The sequence below is a fragment of the Orycteropus afer genome, unplaced genomic scaffold (genome assembly GCF_000298275.1).
Source record: "Orycteropus afer afer isolate SDZICR_OR568_19922 unplaced genomic scaffold, OryAfe1.0 scaffold00580, whole genome shotgun sequence".
NCBI classification, from domain to species: Eukaryota; Metazoa; Chordata; class Mammalia; order Tubulidentata; family Orycteropodidae; genus Orycteropus; species Orycteropus afer.
The window spans coordinates 1,044,597-1,069,009 of record NW_006922167.1 but is presented as its reverse complement, the minus strand read 5'-3'; the positions used below and the strand labels follow the sequence as shown (position 1 = coordinate 1,069,009).

Here is a 24,413-nt window from a genome sequence, read left to right as displayed (position 1 = left end):
AGCAGAGAATTCTGAAAAGGAGATGAGGAAAACGATACCATTTTTTAATAGCCACCCAAAAGATGAAGTACTTAGGCATAAATCTAACCAGAGATACAAAAAGACCTATGCAAAGAAAACTACAAAACACTACTACAAGAAACTAAAACAGAAACTTTTTGCTCCTACCTTAAGTAATCTCTCTTTTCTCAGGTCTCTTATAACCCTTTGGAGTACCCAGGTGGTATACACGGTTATATGCAGGCTACTGACCGAAAGGTTAGTGGGTTGAACCCACCCATAGATGCCTCAGAAGAAAGATCTGATGATCTACTGTCAAAAGATCACAGTTTTGAAAACCTTGTGGAGTGTAGTTCTACTCTATGCACGTGGAGTCATCATGAATCAGAATCCGCTTGAAAGCAATTGGTTTTCTTTTTTTGTTTGTTTGTTTTTTAATAATACTTTATGAGACTGCTCCATTTTTTAAACTTCTTTTTACGGGGTGTGAGCCAAGTCCCTGTGTATGCAGTGTTTTTTGTTACTGTTTTGTATTCTTTTGTTACTGTAATTAAGGTAGAGATGAAGATCTTTTTGCTTTTTCAGACCACTTTATATAATCTAAATGAAACCTCCTATAGATCAGTGGTACTTGACTTCCTTGCTCCATGCAGTTTTATAGCTTGAAAACTTTTAGCTGTGCATTCAATTTATTTAGTCTTTTAAAATGAGTCTTTTGTATGAGTCTATTTGAAAATGCCTTACCACAAATTTGTTTCACAAAGATCTAATTAATGATAAATCTCACCTTGACTGTTCATTAATTTTCAGTGTCTGTTTCATATAAAACAGGGATCATGATCCCTACTTTATAACATTGTTGTGAGCATTAGATCAGATAACATCTGCATAAGATCCTATTACTGGCTTATAAAAGATTTTCTTAACAGTGGGTTGAAATCAAACATTCTGCCTATAATTTTGTTGAACACTGTTTGACATTAGGCAATAATCAGCCTAAACCTTTGACAGTCATCATGGGGTTGTTATTGTTACCTGCCGTAAAGTTCACCTGACTCATGGTGACTCCATGCACAACAGAAGAAACCTGCTGGCTCCTGCATTCCCCCAGTGGTCAGTGGTGGCTCAGACCGCGGCAGTCCCTAGGTTTTCAGTGGCTGATTTTCAGAAGTAGATTGCCAGGGCTTTCTTGTCTTAGACTGGCCACTCTCTTGAGATCAACATAAAGTACCATGTGCCATCTTTGAAAGTAAGTTCACTCAGATTTCTTGTGTTCTTGTTAAAGTATGTTCTGAGGTGGCACAAATACTTTGCGCTTGACTGCTGACTGAAAGGTTGATGGTTCAAGCTCACCTAGAAGTACCGTGGTAGAAGAGGCCTGGCAATCCACTTCCATTAAGATTACAGCCAAGAAAACTCAGTTTTACTCCATATCACATGGGGTTACCATGAGTTGGAATTAACTGAATGATAACTTAACAACAACATTATAGGCAAACAAAGTGCATCACTTGGGGCCCTTCCCGCCTTATTTTCAGAATACCATCACTTGTGCATGTGTATGTATATACATATGTGTTTTGGTTGCATTAAGTATAAATGTATTGACTGTTGTAGGCCTGGCAGAATAAAGTAGTTGCTTTGCAAATGGAGAACCTGAAAGACTGAAGAGCTGTTGTTTCCCATAGTTACAGTTTTGGTGTTAGTGCTTTAGAATGCAACATTATGCTCCATTAGAAGAACATCCCTGAACAAATGAGCTGCAACTAATCCTAACTCAAATAAACCTGCCCCATAATCTGTCTCTCTTTACAGAGTTAACCCTGTGTCTTAATTGACTCATTTGTTTAAATGAAGGGGTGGGGCCAGATGAGTCCTAAAGCTCCTTTAGCATTTATGTGCTATTTTTCTCAGCTCTCAGCTCTCCTGGTTCATTTGTTCTGTCTGCCTCTTAAAAGTAGCATAAGCCATTTTGTTATATCAGTAGACATCACTTTTTACTACATTGGTGAAAGATCATTGTTTTAGAAGATACCTGAAGGGGGAGATCTTTTCTTTCCGATATCTTTTTGTCATGTAAACTGAATTTGGGGTGGGTACAATTAGATGCTTTTTTTAGTTAGCTAAAGAGCCCTGATGGTGCAGTAGTTAAGCGCTTGGCTGCTCACCAGAAGATTGGTGGTTTGAAACCACCAGCCTCTCTGCAGGGGAGAGATTGCAATCTGCCCCATAAAGGTTTACAGCCTTGGAATCCCTGTCATTGTGAGTCAGGACCAACTCCAAGGCACAGTGATTGATTTTTTATAGTTACATGGGTCAAATCCTATTAGAGTAAATACAGCCTTTTAAGTAAATTCAGTGCATGCACATGTACATTTATTCTTTAGCAATAGTGATAAGTGTGGACTGAGGCTGGTGACGTAACTTTACTCCCTGCCTACTCCTTGTTAATACCCAGACCAGACAGGTCTCCACAGCTGGAGAAAAATAATTTTAAAAAGTGCTTTCAGGCCTTATTTTAACAGTGAGGAACCCTGGTGGCATGGTGCTTAAGTCCTTGACTTAACTAAACGGTCAGCAGTTTGAACTTACCAGTCCCTCCGTGGAAGAAAGATGTGGCAGTCTATTTTCATAAAGATTACAGCCTTGTAAACCCTCAGCTCTGGTAGCATAGTGCCTAAGGCACTTGACTGCTAACCAGAAGGCTGGAGGTTCAAACCCACCAGCCACTCCTCAGAAGGAAGGTTGGGCAATCTACTTCTGTAGTGATACCACCTGGAAACCCAAGGAGGGGTCTCTATGAGTCAGGTCCGACTTGATGGCAAATAACAACAACAATAAAAACCCTAAGGGGCAATTCTACTGCATGCTATAGGGTCACTATGAGATGGAATTGACCTGATGACAATGAGTTTGTTTTGTTTTTCAGACTTAACAGGGTCAATGGATCGTGCCATCCAGCCATCTCGCTGTACAACCTGCTCTTTCATTCTCCTAGATAAATATTTCGCATTTTCTCTTCTCAACCATTAGCAACCTTCCTCTTTTCATTGAGAAAATGAAAAGCAACCTAAAGGCTACTAGTGTCCTCTCCCTAATCTACTAACTACCTGTCTCTGCACCCAGTACTCTGCAGACTGCAGTGATTAATATGTCTTGTTAGTATCTAAGACTGGTCCTGGTACTCTAAACTTACCCATGATTCAATCCATTGTTTCAACCTGTATTTGATTATAAGGCTATCACTAGCCAACATTTAAGCATATTTTCTATGCAGCAGACATTGTGCTAAGATTATCTAGTTTAATCCCCACAATAGCCCTATTCAGTATACGTTATTATCCCATTATACAAAAAAGAAATGAGGCTCAGTGAGCTTAAGAAACCAGCTAAAGTTAGGAAGTGGCCGCACGGGGATTGGATCTCACTGTGCCTGACTCCAGGACCTAACTTCTTCAGAATGATGCAATGCAGTTGCTAAAATAAAAGCCTCCTGGAGATCCTTGCTATGTGATATCTGCACATATGGTCATTTATGTTTATAAACTATTTAAAAGTATTTAATAAATAATGTTTAGTTTTAGAAATCAGGTTTTGTGATTGTTAAACAGTAAAATGGTAATGCATATAAATAATATGCTTTTTCTTTTTAAATTTTGAGGTAAAAGTTAAGTCATAATTCTTTGCTTAATGACCTAGGAGAGCTCTTGTGGTCTGTCTGGTTCATATAAACATGTTCTTACACCCAAACCAGTGAGCTGTTGCTATGGTGTAAAAGCTTTTGTGTGTGAGTACATAGATACGGATAACCCAGAGCTGCAGTTTGGAGGGGCTCTGGGCTGCTTCTCAAGAAGGCCTCTTTTGAGGAAAGTGAGAGATGAATCCTCCACTTCAAGCTTTTACACTTAACTTTGCAGTAGACTGTTGCTCTCCATGAAAACAGCTTCAAACTCGAAAACAGAAATGCTATGAAGGCAGATAAAACAATGAATGAAAGTAGAAAAACAATGAATCCATCCTTAGTCCTACTCTTTGTTTTCTGGTTTTGTAGAAGAATGGTGCTAAATCAGAGTTGGGGACTCAAAAGAGCCTCCTTTCTGGTTCTTCGCTTCACATCATACTTACTCTATTGGCCCACTGTTTGAGGTGTGAGTTCCCTTACTGAAGAAGATCTGAGTGATGACTGGACATCTGGTTGTTTTTGGCCACACAGAAAATTGATAAAACTGACACTTCTCTGATGGTTCCACATGCCTGTGAAGTGAGCAGTAGCTGTCAGTTGCACTTGCTCCCAGAGGAAGGGAGGTCTAGATTGCAAACTATATGCTGTGCTGGGTTTTAGCAGGAACTACTATTTTTACAGGAGCTCTGTAGCGTAGTGCCTAAGGCACTTGACTGCTAACCAGAGGGCTGGTGGTTCAAACCCACTGGTCACTCCTCAGAAGGAAGGTTGGGCAATCTAATTCTGTAGTAATACCACCTCGGAAACCCAAGGAGGGGTCGCTATGGGTAAGAGCCGACTCAACAGCACATAACAACAACTATTTTTACAGTCTAGAAAGTTGTGATGCCCTAGGGAAGCTAGTAACCAAATTATATGAAGCTCAATTCTGTTAATTAATTCAGATAATATGCTGAAAATTGACCTACTTATCTCTATATCAATAGGGATACATATGTGTTTTTCTATTCTACCTTAAGTTTTAAAAAGTGTTTCACCTTCAAGATAGACTGTTGTCTAATCCACTCTGGGGAAAAAAAAAAACCACTGTAGAAGAACTTTTCTGAAGTTCTAGTGGTGAACAAATGTCAGAAATTTGAATATGAAATAATCAGAAAAACACTGCATTCCTGAATTCATAGCATGATAGCATGTGATGTTTTTTGTTGATCTTATCCACTCCTCGGAAGGAAGGTTGGGCAATCCTACTTCCGTAGTGATACTGCCTCGGAAACCCAAGGAGGGGTCGCTATGAGTCGGGGCCGACTCGACGGCACATAACAACGTAACAACAACATCTAATGTGAGGGAAACTACCCCGTTGTTGTATGGTATTTTCTTAATACCACAACTTGTGCTTTAGATTTTGATTTCTTACTGATTTTATACTTTGTGTTGAGATTGTGTAATTAATTTCTTGGATTCATTTTAGTTTCAAAATACAGTGTATTGTAAGGCGTTGAAAGTATGCTTCTAATCCAGAATTTCCTCCCTCCCCAAAGTATCTCTTGACCTAATTACAAAAAAAAAAAAAAAAAATTGAGAGTTAATTTTTTAAAGTTACAAAAAATAATTAAGGTTGTCTTTAGACGAGAGTGTTTATGAGCAGAGAAACAAGATAGGAAGTGACAGGAACAGACCATTAGTAGCCCTCCTCAGGATTTTCCAGTATTTTTATTGTGTTCTTTCACTTTTGAAGGCTTTGTGTCATGACCTCTTGAAATTTTTTTTTTTCTTTTCCAACATCTGCTACCTTTTAAATGGAATTATTTCTTTGGTATTTGCAGTGTTTGGGAGATGCTTTGAACATACCCAGCTATTGTTCCCAAGCAACTGACTGGGTTAAATTTGTGATTGGGCTCTCATGCTGTGAACTTAATCATCAACTCTTTTGACTTTAAAATAATTGTCCTTTATTTCACTGTTCTCTTCAAAATAAAACCAGGCTGCAGATACTCTGGCTGTAAGGCAAAAAAGAAGGATATATGATATCACCAATGTCTTGGAAGGAATTGACCTGATTGAAAAAAAGTCAAAAAATAGCATCCAATGGAAGTAAGTTACAAACTGTAACTTTTAAGACACTCTTATTTTTCTTCTCAGTGCTCTATAAAGTCTGTCCTTTCTAAGATCCTTGAATCCTCTATTTCAGCCCTCAGATCAGGCTCCTCACTTTTCTCTGGATTTACCTCCAGGCCTTGGTATATTTCACCCCCCCCCCATTTGGGGATGTTCCCTTGCTCTTCTCTGCTGTTTTATATTATATACCCTTGAAGCTCAAATCTTTTTTTTCACTTAAGCTATTCATTTGGCCCCCATTGCATACTGCTTTATATTATTAATGCCGCTTTACCTAAGTCTTTATCTCCCCAACTAGTATAAACTCCTTGAGAGCAGCAACTGTGTTTTATATAATGCAACATCGTTATAGTTGATTGTATTGCATGTTGTCATTTGTTAACTATTGCATGGTTTATGTTTGACTGTGACAATCAGAAAAACAAATAATTCTGTTCTTCAAATTTGGTCCCTTTTTTTGTTGTTGTTTGTTTAAGCCGAAATTCCAACAAAATATTAAAAGGTTGTAATTTATTTGACCAGTGTCTCTGTCTACATCATGAGAATGCCAGGTATGACAATTTAGTTTTGACATTCTCTCTGCACCTCTGTCACCAGCCTGCCCTTCCAGATGACAAAAACCACTCCAGAGCTTACTGAGAATTTTTGTAATTTGGTTATTCTTATGTATAAATTTTCTAAGCAAATATGTTCAGAGGTATGGTGTTTACTAATGATTTTAATACTGGAATTTTAGATGAGTGTGTAAATATTTTTGTCATGGCTGTATTACTAAGTCAATATTATTACAACAAAAATTAAATTATATTAATCTGGGTCTAATGGGGATATTAATTCTTTTATTTTTAAGAGGTGTAGGTGCTGGCTGTAATACTAAAGAAGTCATAGATAGATTAAGGTATCTTAAAGCTGAAATTGAAGATCTAGAACTGAAGGAAAGAGAACTTGATCAGCAGAAGTTATGGCTACAGCAAAGCATAAAAAATGTGATGGATGACTCCATTAATAATAGATATCCTTTTAAATAGTTGTACATACAGTTACAAAACACACTTATATAATATAGTCTTCCAGTTTAAAGGTTAGTTGCTTTATTCTAGTATTCTTAAGAGTTAAGTTTTTGAAGTATATATAACATCATAATTTTGTAATATTCTTCTAATAATTTATACTAGTATTTTAAAAGTTTTCCCTTTTTAAAGTTATATTGCAGAGCCATTCACATTATTCCTACATTGAGTGAGAAAAAAAGATTCATCTGCTTTCTGTCTACCCATTGATAGGATATATATGCTAGCCAAAATTGTGCTTAGGGGTCTATGAATATTAGAAGCCAATGTTAAGTGCAGTTGTTAACAAGGGCATATTTGAATATTGTGTTCATTATATTAAAGTGGTGAAAATTCAGCAGCTGTCAGTGTTTTGAAAAATTAATTTTGATTTGAAAATGAAATACCATGGGACCTCAATAAATCTAAGATACTTTCTGCTTACTATTAACCCAAGTATAGTATCAACTTTAGGGTGTGCTCCAAGGTTTGTATGTATCATATTATATTGGGGGAAATAGTGATATACTCCATATATTTCCTGTGAATCACTTTCTTCTATTAGATACTTATAATTCCTTGATTTGTGAACTTACCAGCACTCTTAAGGGAACTTGTCATTTTATCTTGTACCACTTTGAATTTTTGATGCTGTGTGTGTGTGTGTGTGTGTGTGTATAACTTATTTTTCATGTTGTCTCAGATTTGGTGAACAAGTCCATGATCTCATTTGTTTATTTCTTCCAATGGATCAGAACTCCTTAGCAGTCTGATAACAATAAGAATTTTCAGGTTATGTTCTGTGGAGCCCTAAGGGTTAAAAAACAGTGAACTTGGTTGATCTTGGAATTTGCTGTGTTACCTTCCAAGGTTCTGGCCACTTCCATTTCCCCAAACTATGAGCAAGAAGGTTCTCGGTGTGGGGGCTGCCTGCTGGCGGCCTTTCTTTCCCCACCCACCCTTTTCTCCAGGAAGCCCCTGCTGCCATGAGGAATGTTCCGTTTGCCATCTCTCTCCCTGGGGTCTTCAGATGACGATGACGCAGAAATCAGAAGTGGCTTCTTTTCAAAGTACAGGTGTTCCTTTTATGGACCTTTATCTATTGTCTTTGCCTTTCTAAAGAGTTCTGTCCTTTTTTATCTGACCATGTGGGGTAGCGCTTCATGCATTTAGTCATTTTGTTTATTTTGGCATTAAGATTTATCATCTTAATTTAAATGCCTAGACCTTGATATAAATGTTGTTCCTTAACTTTTTATGACAGTACATTTTCCTATGTAACTCATGAAGACATCTGTAATTGCTTTAATGGTAAGTACTGCTGGTAAATTTTTTCTTACGTTCTTCCTCTGGTCAACCTATTTAATGTAGAGTGATTCAGAATTCCCCATGAACTCACGCTAAGTCATTCTCTTCAATGCCTGTGGACATTTTGTCTCACTATACAGTGCTGTGTATTGATAGGCAGCTTTCATTTCTACTTTTATGGCAGTAACTGCTTTCCACAGCTTTTACATTTGCCTCCGTTGGTAGGTACATAATGTATGTGTGTTGGGGAAGCTAGGGGAAACTAAATCAGAGAGGGATTAATCAGCATTCTCAAAGTCACAGAGTCAGTAACAGAATTTGAACTAGAAAAATTCTTTTCAAGTGGAAACTGAATTTGCCTCTAAGAAAATACTGAAAACATATAGCTTTATCGCTCTATTTTGCTGTATCACCTGGCCTTTCTAAGAATGTTTTGGGAAAGGTTTATCAGTCTGCAACTCAATGGACTGTTGCAGAATTTTGCTTCAAAAATAAGTTTACTTAAACTCAGTGTTTCACTTTATCATGCCTCATCTCTGGTGGCTTAGTGTCTAAGGCATTTGACTGCTAACCAGAAGGCTGGCAGTTCAAACCCACCAGCCACTCCTTGGAAGGAAGATGGGGCAATTGACTTCCGTAATCATACCGCCTCGGAAACCCAAGGAGGGGTCACTGTAAGTTAGAAAATGACTCAACGGCAGTGAGTTTGGTTTTTTTTTTTTTGGTTTAATCTTTATTATCCCTAGCCATTAAGTAATTCAAAAATTTCAAGTAAACGATGTTATTTAATTTCTTAAAATCGTCTCCCCCCACGCCATGCTCACATCCTATCAGGGCAACAACCCTAGATGGGTTCCTCGAACAAAGTTAGCAAAAGTCCTGAAATGGATTCTGATTGGCCTCGTGTGCAGGTCACTTGCTAACTGTTGAACCAATCAATGTGGCCAGGGTTCTTTTAGTACCAGGCTTATCCTTACAGCAGGGAAATGAGGTCAATTATTTGAAGTGTTTGAATAAACTAAAGGAAAGGCATGTCCCCAAAGAAAAATCATAATATCATTACCAAAAGAAGGAGGAAGAGATGAAAGAAAAACACAACATAAGTAAATAATCTACACGCTATGGAGAAGGTACTGTTATATCTCCAATTTCATGTAAGAGGGCCCTGAAGCTGAAGGAGATAAAGTGACTTGAGAAAAAAATCACATGGCTGGTACATAGCAGAGCTGGAATTTAGACTCTGAAGTTTGAGACACTATTCAGACTTCTTGACAATGACAGCCTTAGGTAATGGTATTTGAGCCCTCTTGATGGCCAACTTTCATCACTGCCTGTTATCATACAGAGTTAGCAGGATGATGAATATGTATTATCTTCCATTTTCTGTAATCTTTTTGTTTTTCAAATTCATTTTACTATTTTTTTTGCCTTCTCCTTCATCAAGGTTAATGTGTCTACTCTCTAGTTAGTGATTTGCCCTCCCTTCTCTTCTAAAATAAAGTTTATAGGAATCTCAGACTACCAGACTGAAGATATTTAAGTAATTTGAGCTAAATTTGTTAATGAGAATAATAAAGCTAACACTGAGATTAAGAGCTCGACTCTTAACTGGAAGGTTGATGTTTTGAACTTACCATCTGCTCCATGGGAAAAAATTCTAGGCATTCTGCTCTTGTAAAGATGTACAGCTTATAGAACAGTTCTACTCTGTCATGTAGGGTCACTATGAGTCAGAATTAACTTTGATGGCATGCACCACAGCAACAATGCTAAGAACTGCTAATACATGTGTTACCTCATTTAATCCTCAAAACAAAACTTGTGCAGTAATTTATCACCCGTTCCCCCTCCCTCCCCCACCCAGTTTATAAAATTGAAAACTAAAGCCAGAGGCCCCCTAGCTAGTAGCCTGGGATTCAAATCCATGCCTTCTGACTATAGCCTACATTCTAACCACTATATTTTATGTCAATAGTATTTCCTAAAATTTTCAATATGGGATTTTTTTTTTTTTTTAAACTAGGTGACACACTTTTGGCCATTCAAGCACCTTCTGGTACACAGCTGGAGGTACCTATTCCAGAAATGGTATGTAGGGTACTTTTGTATTAAGTGGGAAAAATGGATCAATCTCAGGAGTATAATTCTTTTTTTCCCTTGATCATGAGCTGATTGTGTGTAAATACTTCCAAGTTCTTGCTTTCAAGTCATTGATCTGAAAGTGGTGATATCTAACTTTGGGTTTCTTCAAAATTTGTTAAATTTTAGGGGAAATGACTGATTTAATCACTCAGCATTGATTATAAAGCTTTTCTAAATCTGATTTTATTTGCTCTAGAAGTTATCAAGAAATGAATGTTGATATGGTCAATAAGCTTGAAAAGTCTGTTGCAATGGCCACATCTTAACTGATATAAAAATGCTGACTGAGGAGAAGAAAAAGTTTAAATATCAGCATACCAGATTACTTTAAATTGGGTCTTTTGAAAAACATCTTCTGGACATTTTAGTAAAAAACATTTATTGAGTCTATGCTATGCGTAAGTTTTATAATTTCAGATTTTGGATTCAAATTTTCTAAAATAAATAGAAATTAAAACTAACAAATCAAAGACTACTACATCATCTTCTCCCTCAGCTACTCTGGAAGTTTGGATTTTGACATTTATGTTACTGAATATACTATAAATGATATAATGAAGCTTCAGGGTATAAATTAGTGTTTTGAAATGGAAGAATTTTATATCTCTGTAGGAGAAATCAGTTTTTTTTTTTTCCTTTTTAATTGTGATTTGGGTGAAGATTTACAGAGCAAATTCACTTTCCATACAGCAGTTCACATATACTTTGTTTCGTGTCATTGACCACAGTTTACCACAATGCAACAGCTCCCCTCCCACTTCCTCCCCATAGTTACCTCTTCCCAGTGTCCATCCCTCCATACTCTCCTGCACCCTGAGCTGTCTCCCTGTGCATAAGCAGCCCTTCCTTCTCCCAGGAGAAATCAGTTGTTTTTGTGCTTGCTGAATGAAAAAAAAAATCGTTTTTAACTTGCGAAATAGTTGTTAAGTCAGCTTGTTGAGATGATCACACCCATGGGAGCCGATTCTCGGGTATGTAGTCCAAACATACGGGGAATGTCTGGAGCATCTCTGAGCACTGGTGTGTATAATTATGGATTTGTTGTTGTTATGTGCTGTCAAGTCGGCCAGACTCATAGCGACCCCTCCTTGGGTTTCCGAGGCAGTATCACTATGGAAGTAGATTGCCCAACCTTCCTTCTGAGGAGTGGCTGGTGGGTTTGAACCGTCACCCTTCTGGTTAGCAGTCAAGTGTCTTAGGCACTATGCTACCAGAGCTCCCATAATTATGGATGGTTTCTAGAATGAATTCATCAAGTCAAAACACAACAGTAGAGACCAAGGACAAAAGAGGATATTGAGGGGTCTAAAATATCTGCCCTTAAAAAGTAAACTTTTCTCAAATGCAGATAATTAAAAAACTTTCAGTTGTAGAATAATTATGGATGGTTTCTAGAATTCTACAACTGAAAATTTTTTAATTATCTGCATTTGAGAAAAGTTTACTTTTTAAGGGCAGATATTTTAGACCCCTCAATATCCTCTTTTGTCCTTGGTCTCTACTGTTGTGTTTGACTTAATGACTTAATTTTGTTGTGTAAATTTACTTAGTCCCAAATAACTTTGAATGTCTTATTTTTAATACCAAGTTTCAAAGTAGTTAGAAATGTTAATATTTATTCATTTATTTATACCCAATAACTTCAAAGGGACAGAATGGACAAAAGAAATACCAGATCAACCTAAAGAGTCATTCAGGACCTATCCACGTGCTGCTTATTAATAAAGAGTCCAGTTCCTCTAAGCCTGTGGTTTTTCCTGTTCCTCCACCTGATGACCTCACACAACCCTCTTCTCAGCCCTCAACTCCCGTGACTCCGCAGAAACCCAACACGGCAACTCAAAATCTGCCTGAGCAGCCTGTCTCTGAAAGAAGCCAGAGTCTTCAGCAGATTCCAGCTACAGACATATCTTCAGGTGGGTTTAGAGCCTTTAGTTTGAAAATTAGGGAGGGAGGGGGGTGGTGTATGAATCCATTAAACAGGCTGCTAATTGAGTTTCAAACTTGTCAGTTGTGACTTTACAGGAAGCAAAATACTAAGCTTAATTTCATCAGTAAATATTAAGGGTCTCCTCTTTTATGAGGAAAATTTCAAAACAGATCCTGTTCATTATATTACTACAGATTTGTTTCATAAGCAGAATACACAGATAGAAGTACATACATATAATTTGCAGAAATAGTCACTCAAATACGCTATATTGTGGTTAAGCCTGTATGTAGAATTTTGACTGTAAGAAAAGATTTTTATGGATCAAGGTTAGCTCTTTTCCTTAAGATTCCATTTTCAGTAATATCATCCTCCTTAGGGAAAAAGAGAGGAAATTCTTTCCTGAATGAAGCCAAAGGAACTACTGAGGTCAGAGTTGGCATTAGCCAATGGAATAAATGAATGACAAAGTTACAAGTGCTTATTTGGCTTCAGCTGAATTTGTTTCTTTTTTTCTTCTTTTACTGTTTAAATATGTCAGCTTTTATCTAAAGTTTATTTTGTCAGGTTTTTTTTTTTTCTTAATTTTAGTAAATCTAGCTAAATTACTGAAATATGTTCTAACTACTTGCAGATAATTAAAAACTATATTGTATGTCATCCAAATGATTTTTACCTTTGGGTTGTGTCCCATTGAACTGTGGCATGATTTTACTACTCTGAGTGTAAACAGTAGTTAAAAGTGAAGCTGGACAAGAAATATGTTTCAGTTTCTCATTGCCCACATTCTTCTCTCTTTTATTCCTCCCAAAAGTATTTCTATGCTATAGGCCATAGAGTTGCACAATGAAAGGTATAATCTTCAAAAAGCTTATAATCTAATTGGGATTTAAAAAAACAAAAACGGCAAACGGCAAACTTTATATGGTTTGGCTTGACTTAATTAGTACATTGACCTCCACAAAGCATTAAAAAATATTTGAACAGTTGGTATCTGTTTATTATTTCGTATTTGGAAAATAGTAGAGAGGGCCTTGAACATTAGAACTTTATCCGATAAGCTAGTGTAGATTTGTGACCACAGAAGTAGCACCCTAGAACTGTCTGTGTGGAAACAGGAGTAACAGGATCAGGGTGGTACACTACACCTGGGAAACGGAAGAGGTTAGGGACTGCTGACGCTGACGCTGACGCTGAGGGGCTTGCAGTTATGCAACTGTCAAAGTAACATTAAGGCTAAAGTAGGGTGAGATTAGAGACGGTTGTAGAGGTTAAGGATGAGGATGGAAATAAGTGTTTCTGGCATAATGATATTACTAATAAGCTTGGAATGACTGGTTTGTGTAAGTGGTGATCCAGATTAAAAATTAAGTAGTGTATTGGTATGGAAGAAAGCAGACTTTCTTCAGAGAAGGAGCAGACTAGATAAGTATTTATCGTCTTCTCTAAGCTTCACGTTGCCCTGATTCAGGTTCTTGGGAGGGCATAGAAGTATATTTCGTTTATTTAAAGGACTGCTCTTTGTGATAAAATTTAAGAGTTCTCGAAACTCCATCTTTTTGTGGCTACAGTACACAGTAAGGAGAGTATAGATTAAAAAAACCTGTGTCAGTTGAATTTTTGAAAGATACTCTCCAGCTGACTCCATTAACAATTATGCTATAAGAAGTTAGATTTTTACTTCGCAAAAACAGAAAACACAACCACTGCCGCAGAGTCGGATCCAATTCATAGCGACACCTCCTTGGGTTTCCGAGGCAGTATCACTACGGAAGTAGATTGCTGCACTAAAATAACTTTTAAAAGATTACTTTAACCTGGCCTTTTATGTCATCTAAGTTTCTTTTCAGTAGGTTTTAATCTTGACATAGGTTTCTGAATTTCACTGACACTAGTATATATTGGCTAGATTAGTCACCTAATTCAGTTATTTCCTATTGTCTAAGATAGTACTTCTCGGAAGGAAGGTTGGGCAACCCTACTTCCGTAGTGATACTGCCTCGGAAACCCAAGGAGGGGTCGCTGTGAGTCGGGGCCGACTCGATGGGAAACAACAACTACAACAAGATAGTACTCACAGCAGAACAAAATAGCTCCACTACCACTTTAACTCAGCCTCCCACATTCAGGGTTTATAATTGTTGTACCACAAGCATCAGCTAACTCAGAAGATTACCCCTCAGCTTCCTTTAAATGCTAATTGAATTGTCCAACCAGATTCTTTTGACTCTAAATGGATAAGCCTGGAGATGAGATCCATCATGTTTACTTTAACCCATTTATGTCTGACCCCAGACATAATATAGGCAACTCCCTAGTTTCCACACTATGGGCATGACTGAAATTAATGTAGTCTACTGTGCTAACTAGAATGGCTTCAAGGAGCTCTGGTGGCACAGTGGTTAAGGTTTTTGGCTGACAGCGAAAAGGTCAACAGTTTGAACCCACCAGCTGCTCCATGGAAAAAAGATGAGGCAGTCTGCTTCTGTAAAGATTTATAGCCATAGACACTCTGTGGCATAGTTCTTCTCTGTCCTAGAGGATCACTATCAGTTGGAATTGATTGACTCAATGGCAGTGAGTTTGGTTTTTGGTATAGTGACTTTGTCCATCAGACCTGTCAAAACCATTTAATTTTGTTAATGACTAGTTAAATTTCATCTTTTGGATCTCCTGCCCACCCGTTTAGTGGAAAGAGTAACAAGTAGAAAAGGATCCAATTGCTGGGTAGCTAGTAATGAATAGGGAGAAGAAAAGGTACTGGACAAAGCAAAAACTGTGTGACCAGTCCTAGTGAAATTCAGTTGTTATAATAATTTGGAGAAGATAATACTAAAAGTAGTAGTATTCTTTGAGGTCCAGTTGTCTCATCAGTAAGATTCACGCTTTAGACTGACTCCTGGGGTTCCTGTTGTAGGGTACAATTTTGTGCCCTCTCTCCCCTCTTACCTCTGCTCAAATACTGCTATTTAGTATTCAGATTTATCTTGGCCCAGTGAGTAGATGCCTTGACAGGAGATCATGGTTGTTCAAGGCATTACCTTGGGGATGCTTCTCACTCTGTTGGATACCATCAGAATTAGTGGTCTCTTACCCTTATGGCTTATTAATGGCACTATATGAATGGTGCACAAGAGCATATGATGCCGTACTTCAAAGTTCAGAGACATGGCGATTAAAGGGAGGAAAAAAAACTCCTTAGCTTTCCTCCCTAATTAACCTAAAGGGAAAAATCTAAGTCCTTGAAGAACTCTGGGTTTAAATTCCATTCCTTCTTCAGCAATTCTTGAATTCAGCCATAGTACCATCAGTTGTCCCTCTGGCTTGATGGAGTTTTTCTGTACTTTGCTGCTTTCTTATATATATATATATAGGAATCTTTAAAAAACACTTATTAAAGTTTTGAATTTCTGTAATTGACAACCTGGGAACCCTAAGTCATAGTTGATACCTTGAATTCACAATGGAGAACTAAGCAACTAGAAATTGGTGGATGTGTGGTGTTGCAACTCAGCCTTATGGGGCATTGTAAATACCTGTTAATGGGGTGGGGGACAGCACTGTCCCATAACCATTTCAGGCAAGAGCAAAATTGACAACTGAACTCTTTGTTGCCTGGGTTTCCAGATCAGTCTATTTAAGGTGTTTTTTTCTTTTCTCTAATGCCTATGGAAAAGTATTTATTTCATAATATAAGGAAGAGGATCCAATTTACAAAATGAGCACCAAGGCTTTATAGTAATGCCTTTATTCCAGCTTGAAGATAACTGTTCATCATGAAGGGACTGATGCAAGAGTGTCACTGAAGTTATCATGGACTATCACAGACCTGCAGTGCTGTCTAGAACTACTGAGCCTGTACTTCTGTAAGCTCAGCTGATACACACCTTAAATCACAATTTTTGAACTGAATTGCTTATTACCTATTAGGTACCTAATAAAAGAACCTAGGACTTTTATTACTGCATGACTCATTGTTGGGTATAATCTTCAGGAACTCAGGATTTCTTCTAGCTTAGTTATAAAACTAAAAAGTAAATTCATGATTATACTCTTCTTCTTCCCTTATATTCAATGGAACATTTCTATGAAAACAAAATTAACCAGTATAATCAAAATTTTCTTTCCACAAAGGTTTGTCTGGTACTTTGTATGCCAGTCAAGTTGCTGATTTGACTGCCTGTTTTAATATAACTGCCTCTATGAGTAGAAATGTGACAAAACTTCATTACATTTCTGTTTCCAGCAGGATCTATTAGTGGAGATATCATTGATGAATTAATGTCTTCTGATGGTAAGTAGTTTAAATGATTCTTTATAGTAAAATACATAAGTAGATATATAGCTTGAAAAGTACTGTGTGTCTATTAAGTATATATATTATACTTTTCTAGAATTTATAAAAATGATACATGACTTAAAAATAAGGAACTTTTATTTTTTAACTGCTTAGTCTACTACACAATTCAGGAATATTGTACCTTAATACTGATAGTGAACCATAGTCATCTTTTTGAATTTATTTTCCTTTGCTTGCATTTTGAAGGAAATCAGTCCGTAAGGGGATATGGTCATCTTCACTAACCCTTTTCACTCCTGAAGAATCTGGCCCAGGAATAACGTTTACATCAACAGACCTGAAATCCCAGTCCTGTCACTGCAGGAACAACACCTAGAGGTTAAACACTGAAATGCCCAAACTTGAGATTACCTGGAATGAGAATTTCAAAATGTCTCCCTGAGCTTTAAGTAGTTTTTCTATGAGGCAGTGTTAAAGTACTTGAATAGTATGAAGTACTAAGCAAATAGAATGCCTTGATTTTATTTTTGTTCAGTTAGCGACAAAGGTGCTCTGTAAATACAATACCTTTACTTAGTTTGGATTGAAGTATTCTGCAATCCAGTACAATGCTGTTCTTCAACCCCGAAGCAGTCCTAGAAGACTACAGTGGTTTAAGGGCAAGTTCTGTGCAGTGAGCTAGTCAAGACAGAGGCTGCCTTTTCCTGGTGTCTTTTATTCATTTTACCTGCCTGACTCATCTTGCAATTGGAGTTTATAATCCATGGAATAATCTTAAAGGTGGCCACTCACAAGCCACCAGCTGTTGCCTTATCACTTCTAGTTATTCAGAGCCTAGTTTTTCCTCTAAGCAGTGATGTATAGAAAAACTATTGTGTCCAGAGGAGGCCCTACCCCAGCTGAAGTTTGAGCCAGTTTAAGGCTCCTCTCACAAAAATGTCTGTTATCTTGGCTGATAGGTTCTTTTTAAAATAAGAAATAAATACCAGTTTTCCAGTGTCATGAATACTACAAGTTATATAGGCTATTTTAAAATTTGTCACTTGGAATTCCAGTTTTCTGTTTTTTCTTAAATCCTGACCTTTGTTCCAAATTAGGACAGTGCATACAAAGCAGGTTATAATAGATAGAGAAAACCACCTTGGTAGAAAAGCCAGCCCTGTTCTGGTTCTCATTTTCACCAGCAGAAAGAAACTAGGCTAGTTCTTCTAGGCTAGGCTAGTTCTTCAGTAGCTCCAGAGAGATGACCACCAGAGTTGCTCTCTGCCATTTCTGTGGCTCTCTCAGGGGCTGGGAAGCAAGTTGCTTCGGATACAGCCAGCTGTGCGCTGGAAGATGTTTAACCGCTGGCTTTGTGTGGAAAAATCCCTGATATTTTTTTTAATTTGTAGTGTTTGCTTAGTTCTGTGGTATAATACTTCCATGAGGGCCAATTTCAACCTACTAATGTGAGTCACTGAACTATTCATAACATTAGCCATGTCATCATCTAATCTCAAAGAAACATAAAAAGATCAGTTAGCTACAATATGGCAGTTGGTTCAAAAATGTCTCACCTTTCTTTAAGTTCTTGGATTCAGAGTTCTAGTTCCTAATAAATAGAGCAGAGACCTAGGAAGTTGATAGCTGTAAAGTCAGCAAATGGTACAGTAAGCACTTAAGAATTTATTAAATACTTATGTATTAAATACTTCTGTAAATTTGCAGAGTACCTGCAAATTTATTAATAGAGGTATTTCATAGTGGTTTTCAAAGTTGTAGCTTACTTAGCAGATCAAAGAAAACACTTTTGACCATTGTATGTGAATTACATATTTTAGTGACAAATTCAGACAAAAATTTTAACTAATACCTACTATTAATGTATAAATTATCTTTACACTAAACCACAAATCATTAATGAGATCACTTTCCTATTACATTCTTAAAATACATGTATAACACAGGAAGGATAATTATATACACTAAACAATACTTCGATGTACAAACCGTCTTTAACGTGGAAATTTTCTTTGCCTGCAGTGTTCCCTCTCTTACGGCTTTCTCCTACCCCAGCAGACGACTACAGCTTTAACTTAGATGATAATGAAGGAGTCTGCGACCTGTTTGATGTGCAGATACTAAACTATTAGATTCCATGGAAACTTGGGACTGTTATCTACCTCTAACTGTATAACATTTAGGCTTCTCAATAACCTAAGTATTTAAAATAATGAATGTAACACCTTTTTAGTTCACTGATTCTGAAGTGTTCTTCCCTAATACTTTCTTTTTTACTTCACAAAACTTCAACCATAAAAATAAAGGGCTGTTTCAGGAGAAAAAGTGATTTAATGCCAGTATCTATGCCCCCCAAAATTTCTGTTTTTTTTTTTTTTAATTAATTCCTATTCTGAATCCTTCTGTTTTTCCCTCTTATGAGAGGGAAGTTAAAGCAGACTTCAGGTCATCAAAAGCAAAAATGTTGGCCAAGGGCTCGTCACTTGTGTGTCTTACATTTTTACTGCCACAAAAATGTATTTGTGTCCTTCCAAGCCAATCTGACATTCACTGCCACTTATAAAGTGAAGGATATAAACTAGGACATATTAACTGTTTGTTTCAGTGAACAGATTTTGTGAAGTGCCTTCTGTTCTAGCACTTTAAGTTGATCACATTTTGTTGACTTCTGACATTCCACTTTCCTAGGTTATAGGAAAGATCTGTTTATGTAGTTTGTTTTAAAATGTGCCAATGCCTGTACATTAACAAGATTTTTAAAAATAAAGTTGTATAAAACATTAAAATTTATTGGTCTTTTTTGGGGAAATCTGATTGATGTATCACCATTGAATTATAACTGAGCCATTAATCTCGTAGCCTCGTCAACATTAACTGGTTCGTTTTCATGATGCTGCTGAGGAATCTGGAGAGAGAAAAGCACTACATTTAGAAATTTAGATAACAACAATGAGCAAAAATGACTTGTATATAATCTATCATCCAGTTTAATTTTTTCTAGTCCAATCTCTGGGAAAAGAATAATAAATTGTCATAATCAGACATAAGGCGTTTTAGAGTCTGCATGTGTCTGGAAATGTTACACGTGTTATAGAGCCAAGTCCTAAAAATTACATTCACCTGACAGGTTTTGAAAAGTTAAGAGTTTATTAGTCTTCAATTCATATTTGAATCAAAACAAAAGCAAATGACTTCTACTTACCAGTTGTTTCTGCAGAGGTTCAAGGGAAAGGCCTTTGGAGAAGTGTGCAAGCTCCTTTTGTATATCTACAAAAGCTTTATTTACTCTGCTGACTTTTTCATCATTCACAATGTTTATCTTTTTAAAAAGAAAAAAGCCATTAATTCAAGATGTCATAGTCATTAAATATAAAATAATATATTCAACCTTAATTTAATCTTCTTAAATCTAAAAAAACCGTCACTCCCACTAATGTTTGGGAATAAATCACACTAAAATTCTTATAGTCTTACTGAGAAATTTTAGCAAAAAGGTTTTTTTTTTTAAAAAAATGAATTATACTTTTCTGGTGCTATTGTTAGTCACCCTTGAATCAGTTCTCACTTATAGCAACCCCCAGGTGCAGATTAGAACTCCCTAAAATTTTCAAGGCTTTGACCTTGTGGAAGCAGATTACCAGGTTTGTATTCTAAGGATGCTCTGGGTGGGTTTAAACCACCAACCTTTTCAGCTAGTAGAGTGCTTAATTTAACCACAGGTGCCAACTAGGGTCAAGCTTTTCTGGCATCAACCACCACCACCAAGAAAACCCAAATCCATTGCCATCGAGTTGATTATGACCCATAGTAAACCTCATAAGACAAAAGTGCCTATAGGGGGTTTCCAAGGCTGTCATCTTTACAGGAGCAGACTGTCACATCTTTCTCCTACAGAGCAGCTGGTGGGTTTGAATCATCAATCAACCTTTTGGTTAGCAGTCGAGCACTTAACCACTGTACTACCAGGGCTCCTTTCCCTGGTATAGGCAGGCCAAACAAACAGAGGCACGCCTTGTTTTATTGTGCTTTGCAGATACTTTTTTTTTTTAACAAATTGAAGATTTAGTAGCAACCCTGCATCGAGCAAGTTTATTGGCTCCCTTTTTCCAAAAGCTGTGCTCACTTCATGTCTGTGTCCCATTTTGGTCAATCTCAAACCTTTTCATAATGCATATTTAACAGACTACAGTATAATATAAATGTAAGTTTTATATGCATTGGGAAACCAAAAATCTTGTGTGACTTGCTTTACTGCACTATTCGCTTTATTGCATTGGTCTGGAACTGAACCCGCAGTATCTCCATGGCATGCCTGTATGTGATTTTCTAGGCACTGGTACTATGATCTCATCTGTAAAACAAAAACTTGGAACAAATTATTTTAGTGCTCTTTTAACAGTACACTCTGAATCCTTCCTTGATCTTGCCTTATGGAGACCTGGCAGCCCCTGAGGACAGCTTCTCCTCCAGGCCTCCTCACTAGTGGAGGTAGGTGTTCTCATTCTTCACTGCTGCTACCAAACCATTTCTCTCAAAACCCTCAGCTCCTTTCCACCAGAACACGGAAGGAAACCCCTTCCTCATGGCTGTCACCTACAAATGCCACCATTACTCCTTCATGAAAGATTTTACACTTTGGCTCACTGATCGCTCCAATCTCTTGCCTGTCATCACTGCTTAGTGGCTTCGACAAAAATCTAATCCTACGGCCTCTCAGTCTCCTGAGGTCCTCATCTCCAGGGATCTTTTCCTCTAGCTTACCCGAGCCATCCACTCCCATGGAATCACCTTAGATTCTAACGGTATGTCATTCTGTAACCTTACCGTCTCCTGTCCTAGTTCATCAAGTTTATTAACAGTACTTCCACCTCAATAAAATCCTTTCTCATCAATTTCACTATTTTTCACATCTTCATGTCCTCACTTCTTTTTGCCTCAACCATCCCAGGTTCCATGACCATCACTGAATCAATCATTTCTTTAAACTCTCTGAATGTTACTTTCTTTCTCTTCCCTTGATCAAAACCCTGGCTAAACCTTACTATCAGCCTTTTCTGTGTCTGGAACTAAAGCTGTAGAAAATAATGACTGGTTTCATCTTAAATTCATAACCACTATCTCATTAACATAACAAAAAACCCATTCCCAAATGGGATTATAACCACATAGAGGTTAGGATCGGGGGATACAATTTCAATCCCTAACAACCACAAACATCAACTGACTGTTTATATAGTGCTTGGCAATCTTAGGACTGCTTCCTACTAAGTCCCTTTGGAGATAATTTAAAACTTTTTTCAAACCTCCAACCATATATCTCCCTTTCTTATTAGATCCTTCCCACCAGCATACATAAAGAAAGATTCCAGTACCTCCTATCCAGAAGAAATAGTCTTTCTCTCAAATATTCTAAATTATTTCTTTGACTGGGGCCTTTGCACTTGCTACACTCTCTGCTATCCACAGCATTTATAAAGTCATAAAATTGCTCAATGAAAAAACTGCTCATGATAGAGACAGGTGAAACCCCCAAGACTATGGTCCCAAGTTGCCCTTTGGGGCTGGAATTGGACTTACTCCCATGGGTTCCAGCCAAACAATAGATAGGCCTACAAGGTGAACATTTACACCAGGTAGGTACACTTCAGAACAACCAACCACAGGAGATGAGAAGGGCATCATTTTCACAAGGAGATGGCTCAGAGGGCAGGAATGTACAAGAAAGGACACAGAAAAGGTAACCACAATGGAGGAAGTGGGAAGAGAGCTGTTACGGGGATTGCAATCAATTTCATGAAACAAAATGTGCATGAACTGTTGAATAGAAAACGAAATGTGGTCTGTAAATTCTCACCCAAATCAAATTGAAAAAAAAAAAAAACCAACAACACCCAGCTAGCTCATGAAAGGTGAAAGTGAAAATGTTGTATTTACTATGCACCTTTAGGAAATTACTGAGCTAAGGAGAGCTAACTCCACCTACTACTTTAACTTGAAAACATTTTCTTAGAGAATTTTATAGTCCACGTAATCTTGATGAAGACATTTCCTAAATATTTTGAACAGGAAACAATTTAAAGAAACCTCTTCAAATTCTGTATTTTAAGAATCAAAGTATTTTATCTTCATTTTACATTTTTAATTTCAGTTCCAGGTATCTTCAGAGACATAAGAATTAGGAGACTAAGTAGTGGGTGCTAACAAGTGAGTGTTGACTGATATTCCATATCTTGACTCTGTTAATAGGCTCTTAAATATATTTGAAGGCGCCCTAACGGTGCAGTGGTTAAAGCACTCCCGTGCCAACTGAACAGTCTGAAATCCCCAGCTACTCCATGGGAGAAAGATGTGGCAGTCTGCTTCTGTAAAGATTTACTCTTGTAAGCCCTGTGGGACAGTTTTACTCTGTCCTGTAGGGTTGCTGTGAGTCAGAATCATCTTGAGGCCAGTGATTTTTAAATATGTTTGAGTTAAAAGATAAGAACTGTCATATTATGGCCTTAAAAAAAAAAAAAAAAAAATTTGTAAACTCTAATGTAACTATTAAACCAGCAACTTGTAGTCAAAATAGTTTTTCTTTTTGAACATTTGGATTCAAGAAAACCAAAGTAAAAAAAAAAAAAAAAAAAACCTGAAACTGCCATCGAGTCACTTCAGACTCCTAGTGCTGGTCCACGACAGAGTATAAATGCCCCAAGAGTTTCCAAGGCTGTAAATCTTTATGAAAGCAGACTGCTTTTCTTTCATCAGCGAAGCAGCTGGTAGATTCGAACCACTAACCTTTTGGTTAGCAGCTGAATGCTTTAATCACCGTGCCACTGAAGCTCCCTGGATTCAAGTAAAGTTATTTTCTCTCTCCTTTTTTTTAAACAACAGTTTAAAATCATTTTGCCTTTGCAGGAAAGATGAAAAACTTGTTTTAAATAAAAGCATTCCATTTTCCTGCAGCTTTATAACTATACTTTTAAACAATAAAGCCAGCATGTTTGACGAATACTCACCTTTTTAAGATTTGTGGTAACTGGTTTTGCTTTGTGTTTAGACTTGAAGTTTTTCTGGCTCGCTATGTGAAATACATTTCTGGACTTCTGCCCTCTTAGTTTATTCTTCGCCATTGTCTAGGAAAGAAAAAAAGGGAGTTTAATTAAGCTATCTATATTTATGAACAATAAATCAATTTAAGTTTTTAAAGTAAAAGTGCCAATTGAGGTAAGAATTTCTATCTTAGCCATGATTACTTTTACATCCTTTACCCCAACTAGATTTTCTACTCTTTTAGGGCAGCGTATGTACAGACAGTCCCCGACTTAATGACGGGGTTCTGTTCCGATGACTTTATTAAGTAGGTTCTGACATAAATTGAGTAATTCATTTTTTAAAAAAATTTTCATTATTATTGCCTTTTCTCATAAGTATCTTTATAAAACCAATCTTTGTCTTTGAGGGTTGGATGAAAACTGTAACATCAGCCAATTATATGCTGCAACATTGTATGTAGTATATACATTACTAACAAGATGTACCAAAAAAAAAAACCCCAAAGCAATAATGGTTGTAGTTGTAACTCACACACTAAAATAAGTTGTAAGTCGGGGACAACCTGTATCAAATTTTTTTCTGGATCTCCAGCAAGTGGCCCATAGGAAGCACCCAATTAATGTCTGCTGGCTGAACTCTTTATATTATCAACCCAGTAACTTTTTTTTCACCTCTCTGCAGCATCTGACAATGTTAACCATCACTATTCATCCTGCTAGTTTACATATCATTTATACCCACTCTGAGGGAGTTCTGGTAGCATAGTGGCTAAGGCATTTGACCGCTAACCAGAAGGCTGGTGGTTCAAACCCACCAGCCACTCCTCGGAAGGAAGGTTGGTCAATC

General features: G+C 37.2%; 2 protein-coding genes across 2 annotated transcripts in view; one reads left to right on the top strand and one right to left on the bottom strand.

Annotated features, from left to right (window-relative positions):
• E2F5 (E2F transcription factor 5) overlaps positions 1-18,661 on the top strand; it is a 36,779-nt gene extending 18,118 nt beyond the window's left edge. Inside the window, exons 2-8 of the mRNA XM_007956188.2 lie at positions 5,667-5,776; positions 6,651-6,812; positions 8,117-8,160; positions 10,181-10,245; positions 11,948-12,215; positions 16,479-16,523; positions 18,552-18,661. Of these exons, the coding sequence (XP_007954379.1) occupies positions 5,667-5,776; positions 6,651-6,812; positions 8,117-8,160; positions 10,181-10,245; positions 11,948-12,215; positions 16,479-16,523; positions 18,552-18,661 (804 nt within the window). The remainder of the gene's footprint in view (positions 1-5,666; positions 5,777-6,650; positions 6,813-8,116; positions 8,161-10,180; positions 10,246-11,947; positions 12,216-16,478; positions 16,524-18,551) is intronic.
• Positions 18,662-19,362: 701 nt separating this feature from the next.
• On the bottom strand, positions 19,363-23,644 carry RBIS (ribosomal biogenesis factor). The gene is made up of 3 exons (XM_007956189.2): positions 23,531-23,644; positions 19,732-19,848; positions 19,363-19,434 (listed from the first exon to the last, which is right to left on the bottom strand). Exons 1-3 carry the CDS (start codon positions 23,642-23,644, stop codon positions 19,363-19,365), a joined length of 303 nt encoding a protein of 100 aa, XP_007954380.1.
• Positions 23,645-24,413: the final 769 nt, after the last annotated feature.

What these genes read in the sequence shown, in the direction of transcription:
- RBIS (XM_007956189.2), bottom strand. Translation starts at nt 23,644, where the DNA reads ATGGCGAAGAATAAACTAAGAGGGCAGAAGTCCAGAAATGTATTTCAC. An exon ending in TTACCACAAATCTTAAAAAG is followed by an intron (nt 19,849 to 23,530) that starts GTGAGTATTCGT and finishes CTTTTTAAAAAG; the next exon opens with ATAAACATTGTGAATGATGA. An exon ending in AACCTCTGCAGAAACAACTG is followed by an intron (nt 19,435 to 19,731) that starts GTAAGTAGAAGT and finishes TTCTCTCTCCAG; the next exon opens with ATTCCTCAGCAGCATCATGA.